This window comes from Nanorana parkeri, unplaced genomic scaffold (genome assembly GCF_000935625.1).
Source record: "Nanorana parkeri isolate BGI_ZX_2015 unplaced genomic scaffold, ASM93562v1 scaffold307, whole genome shotgun sequence".
NCBI lineage: Eukaryota > Metazoa > Chordata > Amphibia > Anura > Dicroglossidae > Nanorana > Nanorana parkeri.
Genome location: NW_017306575.1, coordinates 76846 through 85351, shown reverse-complemented (window position 1 = coordinate 85351; position 8506 = coordinate 76846). Strand labels below are relative to the sequence as shown.

General features: G+C 40.9%; 1 protein-coding gene across 1 annotated transcript in view; it reads right to left on the bottom strand.

Annotated features, from left to right (window-relative positions):
- The window catches only part of HSD17B3 (hydroxysteroid 17-beta dehydrogenase 3), a 53176-nt gene extending 45950 nt beyond the window's left edge, over positions 1–7226 (bottom strand). The window contains exon 1 of the mRNA XM_018557868.1: positions 6980–7226. Within this exon, the coding sequence (XP_018413370.1) occupies positions 6980–7133 (154 nt within the window). The 5' untranslated portion in view covers positions 7134–7226. The remainder of the gene's footprint in view (positions 1–6979) is intronic.
- Positions 7227–8506: the final 1280 nt, after the last annotated feature.

Genomic DNA, 8506 nt, shown 5'->3' with positions numbered 1-8506 from the left:
CTGTGACAATGAGACTGTCACAGGTCGGCTCAGTAGATCGGGAGTTGAGGGAACACATACCGGGCTGGATTCCCCTCTCCCCGCTCCGATCTGCCAGCGCTGACTGGCGGAACGGACGGGGGGAGGGGGCGGGTACAGCTGGCTCTGCCTCTAGGTAGGCAGAGCCAGCTGTCACTCAAGCAGCTGGGCGGATCCCGTCTTCCGAGTCGGGATCCGCTCCAGGTGCGGCGTCTCAGTATACTGCGAGCTGTAGCTCGCGGTATACTGAGCTTAGGGTAACGGGAGGACGCTAGTTTGTGTCCTCCCGTTACCCTAAGGAGAACTATGGGGAAAAACACTGACCCCATAGTTCTCCTTTAATTCTTTTCTCAGTCACTTAAGAGGGAGAACTGAGGAAAGACTGTGAATGCATCTATCATGGCCACACCCCCTGACAGGTTGTCAACATATCGCCCTGCATTCAGTGTGAAATGGTGCAGAGAACAGCACTGACTTCACTTTCTCCATCACTGAAGACCAGCTATCCCGGAGAAGAGTAAAAGAAGAATAGAACTCATTGTCATCACAGCCTGTTTGGCCTGAGTACTTCAGAAAAGGCGAGAATAAAAACATATTGTGAAACATACAGTTTGTGGGACCTGCAGGTGGGAAAAGGGGGGAAGTTAGGAGCCCAGAGTTGGGCTTTAACAAGAAGCTACATTCATTACTGAAGCAAGAGGCTCTTATAGTTGGTTGTCAAAGAGAAAGCGGGTCCTATAAACATGTAGAAATGTGAGTACATATCCATACATTTCTGAGCTCATATAATCCCAATATTGGGACAGGAGAAAAGAAATGAAGAACAAACGTGAAGCTGTTGTCCGTAGCAACTAATCAAAATTTCTGCATAATTTTTCCACAAAAGGAAAGGTGAAACCTGATTAGTTGCTATTGGCAATAACATCACGTTTGCTGTAATTATCCAAGATTTTCATGATTTCGTATTGCTTTCTTGTAAATCAAGAAGTGTTATCCTGTCAGTGAATAGCTCATTGATATTATTCTATGAAAAACTCCATAGGATTCATTTACAAAACAAATGCTTCCCTAGTCAGTTAGTGTCATCACAGATATAAAATATGACAGTTTCAAGAAGAGACCTTTTAATATAAAGAGAGATCAGTTTTCATAGGTTCAGTTGAAAGGTATTTTATGTCTAATCATAAATGCTTCTGGCTATCCTACAATAGTTCTCAAGTCACATCTGTATGTCATTATAGTAGTTTTGGAGACATAATACAAAGGAAGTCATCATGTTATGTGGGGATATACGTAGGTGGAAGTGAGTCTTAGGGCCTAACTCATCAAACTGTGATAGAATTTCATTCATGCTAAAGGAACAACCTTAGTAAGTCTAAGTGCTATGACAGCTTTATGAATCAGACCCTCAGGATTTTATTGGACTGCAGCAGTGAAGGTGATAAAGTGAATTTAATAGAAAAAACTCTGATATGATATACTGCACCTTCAATCTTACTGGGCATTAACATAGCTGGGGATAGATTGTTGTTACGTCCCTAACTGGACGTCATTAGGTTTGTTAAAGAAATGTACATCATATTGCCATTTTGTTCTAAAATACTGTTTTACTTTTTTTTTTTATCCATTTCTGCACCCCCGTGCTGCTGATCTACTCCTGTTTAAAGCTGGCATCCTGATTATGGTGGAACATGCCTGCATGATATGTGTTGGCATGGTCACTTGTAGTTTTCATCAAGACCGTGTGTGATAGGGTGACAATAGAGGAGCACAACTGGGTCCCAGTTGTATCAGGAGGTACCTAAGCAAGTGTCTTCAAGGAAGCACCATAATGGATTTTAAATGAAAGTTGCAGATTTAAAGAGATTGAAAACAACTACTTTAAGCTATACATCCCAGCAGTCCGTAATTGGAGGGACTGTCCCTCTTTTAAAACCAAATCTCTCTGTATAAAGGAAAAGTAATGGTGGAAAAGGACAATATTGGGTTTAACCAATAATTTTTGGCATATACACTGAGTGGCCAGATTATTATGACCACCCCATCAGTACTTCGTTGGGCCACGAGATGACTCCATGAGATGACTTCGTTGGGCCCCCTCGTGACTCCACGAGATGTTGAAAGGTGATGCGAGGAATCTGACACTGCACTGTTGCCCTTCTGTTGTCTTGTACCAGTTTTTCCACTCTCCGTTCTGCCCTAACATTGACTAGTCGCTGACGGCCACAATTCGCATATTCAGACCCAGATTGTCGGCTGACAGTCCAGTCTTTAAACACTTTAACAACAGCTGCTCTTGAACATTTAACAAATTCTGCTGTTTTGCTGATACTCGCTCCATGGCTCCGAGCGCCAACAATCATCCCACGTTCAAAGGCTGTTAAATCGCGTTGTTTACCCATATCTTCAGAAGAAAATCACTTCTACTGTCGTGGTAAACAACCTGCTTCCCTATTTATAAGGGTCTGGCCCTCTAGCAACTTCGCCATGAAATTATAGCTAATTTGCCTACAAACGTCAGGTGGTCATAATAATCTGGCCACTCAGTGTAAATTCCTGCAACACAGTGATTGTCAGGTATGTGTCCATTGCCTATATACATTGGGAGAAATTTATCAAACTGGAGAAGACAGAATCTGGAGCAGTTGTCCATAGTATAGATTCAGCTTTCCTCTTCAATTTGCTCAGTTAAGCTTTGAAAATGAAAGGTAGAAGCTGTTTGGTTCCCATGTACAGATGCTCCAGATTTTGTTTGCTCTCATTTTGCTAAATTCCTCCCTTGTGGTGGAAGGTGTCCCTCTTCTCATCTTATAAAGTGCTACAACTGATATCTATACTATAGGGCTTCTGCAAAGAATACTAAGAACTTAGATACACACTTTTCTACCCAGCATTGGGATCAACGGGACTCCCTGGACATTGGTGTTTAGTTGTGACTTACCTCTACGCAGGCTCCATGTCTCTCACTGCTCCTGTGATGTGATGTCACAGATGGGACTATACAGGCTCCACTGACCAGAATACTTTCACTCAGTAGTGCCTTTGAAAGGTTGCCCAGTGCTAAAACACTCTGAGGGTAACTTATCAAAACTGGAGCAGGCAAAATCTAGAGACAACTTTGCATGGTAACCAATCAGCTTCTCTCTTTAATTTTCAAATCTTAACTGACCAAACTGAAGAGAGGAGCTGATTGGTTGCCACGGGCAACCGTTCCAGATTTGTTTGCTCTAGTTTTGATAAATGAACCCCAAAGTATTCCATTTTCCAGCACCTGCTGCCACTTGGCACAGAGTCTCCCTCCAGCGTGCATTGAAAAAACCCTGCATACAAGGCCTGCTCATTGTAGGGGCAGGGAGGATTGGTTACTGAAGATTCTATAGCAGGCAATATATCCTGCAGAGATCAGTGGAGTAGGCAACAGGAGAGGCGAGCATCTACATTTTTCTTTGCATGGAGCTACAGTTTTTTGATTTAGAGACAGTTGCTTTACCCATGCAACTCACCTGATGGACTGATAGAATATACACATACATACACATGATTAACACCTTCCTTTCCTCATTTTAGTCGGACAAGCAGTTTCTAACTTGAGGGATAATGAACCTAACATTCTAGGTGTATACCAAAAGTGCCCATACATCACATAGGACTATCAGGTTTGGGCCTAAGATGACCCTAAGCATCTTCTATAAGTATCTGGTGACACAATTGAAGGGCAGAAATGTTACATGGGAACATGTTAAGTATCTGGGCATAGTCTGCTGACTGTTTTGGGTATTAGGAACTAACTCTAGGTAACATATGAAAGTAGTGAACCGCTTATGCTATCCAGTAAACTGTGCAAAAGTCACAAACTCCACAGACATTACCTTATTTTGGATCTTATGCAATTAACTGTAGATTGATTCCAGAGAGCACCTTACAGATACAATAGGTGGGTTTGCTTTCTGAAATCTATGCTGTGCTACTACCCCTTTCTTTTCTATGTATTAACAGTAGATCCAAGATAGGTTTAAATATGATTAGAGGCTTTGTCGAAGAAGTAGGGCCCTTGAACTTAGTACCAGAAAGTCAGACATTATGTATTGGACATCATGGAATCTGGAGTGGCAGGGTCACAGAATGGGAGCCTGAATTCCTGAGTAGATAGGGAGTGACTCTATGGGGTTGATTTACTAACCTTATAAACACACCATGAACAAGTATACACCTCTGTACTGTGTTCCCTCCCAGCATGAGCTATTGGTGGAATCTAGACACCTTTGTAGTGTGTAAACACCCAGCAGGTGTTTTGTGCAAAGCCAAGCATGAATTGCATGGTGATGTTGTGTAAATTACTCTATGTTGTGTTGCTTGCGTTGATGAATGCAGGAATGTAAATGCATGAGCTAACCATTTTTGTCTAAACTGTGAAGCAGCATTATATATGCATCATGTGCATGATTTTTCCATATATGGCATTAGTGGAAATATGCTTTTAGAGACTTGCATGCCGTTATTTGAGCGGCGTGTAGCCTATGGCGCATGCTACATGACGCGCACGTACGTAAATACATAAAAACGCGCCATAACGGCGTGAAAATGTTACACGTTGCTCGTGTTTGGTTGATAAATAAGTTTTGCTGTGTAAAAATGCACACTCACCTGGTGCGTGTGTGTGTTTAGGTTAGTAAATCACCCCATATGTGTTTTTAGCTAGTTTTTCATTTTGATTAGACTGTACCTATGCTGTGGATTGTTAACTGGTCTTTTCTCTATGCATTAAAGTGAACCTGACATGGCCTAAAAAGTGCCTGAGGTATCAATACTAAAGCAAATACAACCTGTGGTTCCAAAACGTAGAACCACAGGACCTTGACTTCTGACCAGATGGACAATAATCCTCAACCACTGTTATTCAACTGCCAGATATTAGGGCCTCTTCTGCCCATTAAGACTCTAGATGATAGCCGAATGGCAACGCAGGGCCTAGTGTCTGGTACAGACGGCCTTAAACCCACTGATTTAATAGTTTCTCACAACAGTTACATTCATGGCATGCCCCTGGTGATAACCACAGTTAGCCACAGTTGCCAATGTGATTATGTCAGCTCTCAGTCAGACAATCCTTCAAATGTCTGGTGTCATAGCTAATCACATGCGCAGCACCATGGCCACTGAAGACCTAAATAGATGTTAAGATGGCACCTTCCTTGGCTGTAAAGGATAAGAGGGGTTAGTTGTGCTTTAATGCTTCGACTTGGAAAGAAGTGGGAGTCTCATGTAGACCAATACAGTTTCTTGCAGGAACAATAGGCTGTCTGCATTTCTGCTGCCTGTACTGTGCAAATGGCAGTTGACCAGGACACTTAAAGAGAAAGCAAATATGGACACCAGAGAAGTTGAATTTCCTTGCCCTATGCCTGAACAAACTGTCTCTCTAGCCAAAAGTTTTCATTTTAGTTCTGGATAGAATGGGTAATGGTTAAAACCACTGTTACGATTTTATTGCTGTCTGTCTCCATTTGTACTGGTGACCATTGTCACTGGGACCAAAAGTAATGAGAAAACAAAACTGTAGAGTTATCACAAGAAAAGGAGGTGAAGGGAAATTTGTCTAAAGCTTGTCATACACGTTACCATATGATTATGCAATCTTTGTACAATCTTCTTTAGATTTGCCGAAATGTTGTAATGTAAAGGCCTGCCTAAACAATCCATTTAGTTTGACGTTTCTTTTTACTTCCTGTAGTGTCTCTGCAACAGAAACAGAGGGGAAATCTCCCCAAACGTGACCCAGCAAAAAAACTACAATTTCTTGCTCCATCCCAATCCTATTGAAAAGTATTGGCTATGGATACACTTTTATCTCTATACAATGACTCACACATCAACAGTTGTAAGAAATAACCTACTAAATGCATAGTAGCAGTCAATAATTTACATTTTAATCGCATCACAAAATCTGATTCACTTTTATCCCCGGATTTTTCTTTCCTCTGGACACAGAGTATGATTCATAGTGTGAACGAAGACAAAAGCATAAAAGAACAAAAAAGTAGTCGCTTGCTTATGCTCATATAGACTAACCATATGTATTATAATCACTTAGTCATTGTGGTTTAATAGTATTAAAGACAATGCAGAAGGTGAAGACTGAAAAAAGCCTGCCAATTGAGTTACCTCATTTTTCCAGAAAAGTAAATCTTCTGTTGTATTGATCTAGCACATACTTATCCAGAAAAAAAAGAAAATCGTAGATTCCTTAGATCTAGATCTTGTGTGCAAACCTTACAAATAGAGTTGTATTGTCTATATGACAGTCCGTTAACAGGCATTTCTCCTAGCATTTAAACTCTGGCTGGGAACACTGCAGCAACTGCTCCTGACTCATACAATTTTATGTTCAATGGACGTGCATTGATAATGAATAGATAGTTATATCCCAATTAGTGATTTTTTTTTTATGACTTCCAAATATATCACTGCTATAAAAAGTGAATTGTCACTAAACTAAAGTTTCTAAAGTTCTAAACCATTTTCTTCCAAGAACTCAGACACAGCAAAATATAACTTTGCAACTGATGGGGGCTAACATCTCCACATGTTGTTCCACTGACATAATAACACACGGATGTTACATATTCACATGGTTAATGCATGCAGTATGATGAACACAATCGTTTTCTAAACATCATATATTACAAATATGTTATAGATTTTTACCCACAATATCTAGACCTCTGTAATGTTAATAGGCATATAACAATCATATAAAAGATGGAATGCACATAACCTTGTTTAGGAGATGACAAAATACATAGAAAGGAAACTTGAAATAAATGTTTTAATGAATTGTAATTTGAAGACCTAAGAATATTAAATGGAAATGTTTTTTTCTGTGGATAAAAAGGATGAGTATTTCGCATTGAGGATTAAGACTATTAGCAGCAAGAATAATATATATAGACAATTGTATTACCTGCCCATTTTCCCATTGATTTAAAGAAGGAGGGTGATGGTATTCCCCAAAGTTGTGGAAAGAGGTATTTGGAAAATCCTAAAAATTTCAGGGTGAGTTGCAGGCATAAAAGAAGTCCTAGGACAGTGAAAATCTGCTGAACGAGCAGCTCCATGCCAGCAGATTCCTGGATGCACACAGTGCTGTGCCTCACTCTCTTACTCGCTCCTTAGTTACTCGCTGGAGAGTTCTTGCCTAACAACTGCTAGGGAGAGAGCTCTGAAATCACATGTATCCCAAGAGAACATGCAATGGCTTGCAGTTCAGCTTACATGGTTACTCCTTCTCTCCTCCTTTTTCCCTTAGGTTTATAGATTATCTATGTTAGTTACTTAACACATAGAACACCTATATGTTCAATGTGTTTTGGGACCGTAATCCCTTTTTTATATCTGTATAAAGGGCATTGAACAACTGTCATTTTTTGTATTAGTATTTGTATGTGTTCAGATTTCTATTTTATTTGAATATAAAATTATTAGATCAGGGCTTAAACTCGGTTAGTGTTAGGGTCATTGTCAGCATCAGTGTATTTTATTTATGTTTTTAAAAAAGGCAAAAATATAAAAAGGTACAAATTATATGTAAAAATTATATATTTTTGACTAGGAATGTCCCGATACCGATACTAGTATCGGTATCAGGGCCGATACAGGGCATTTTCACAAGTACTTGTACTTGTGAAAATGCCCCGATACATAGTGCCGATACATGCACTTTAATTTTTGTAATAGTTTCAGGCTGCCCAGAGGTACCCCGCTTGTAGGGGTCATCTGGGCAGCCTACTGGGCAGCTAAACAAGGATCTCACATAAGCTCCTCCCACAAGAGACACAGCACGTCCACAAGAGCAACAGGGGATGACACTCCCACACAGCACCAACAAATGAAGGGCGACGTGAGAGACCAGGGAACGGACTCCTGCACAGCGCCGATGGACTAAGGGCCATGTGGGTTTAACACCTGGGGTTGAGTTGGGGTTGTGGATTGCAACTGCGGAGGCTACTCAGACGGAACCCTGGTTTCACTCCCAATCTTAACGGGGAGTTAGGGTTCAAGCATCACAGCCAAAAAATAACAAGGTATAAAGTTTAGATAGGGATATTATTGCATATGCCCAATCTCAAATTAACAGTACCAGGAATCTGTATTGGTTAGGGATGACAAAAAGAGTTGCAGGAGTGTTTGCAGCTATAATTAGAGTCAGTGGTGTAGTATCCCAACAGCCCAGTAGATGGAGCACAGGGAGCTAATCCAGGTTCCCAGTATACTGTACACAGCCAATATGGTAAAGTTGAAGTGCAGTATGCACAAGTACTTGCGGTTAGGTTGTAGCAAATAAGGTGCTGGGAGTCCAAGAGGATTCGGTCCAAGGATTGTGTAGCTGGCGGTAGGAGAGCTGTGGGGTCCCAGGAGACAGCAGGCGTTCAGTCTTCAATAGTGGAACGCCATACTGTCTCACTGGGGCGCTTATATAAGGCTAAGGGCT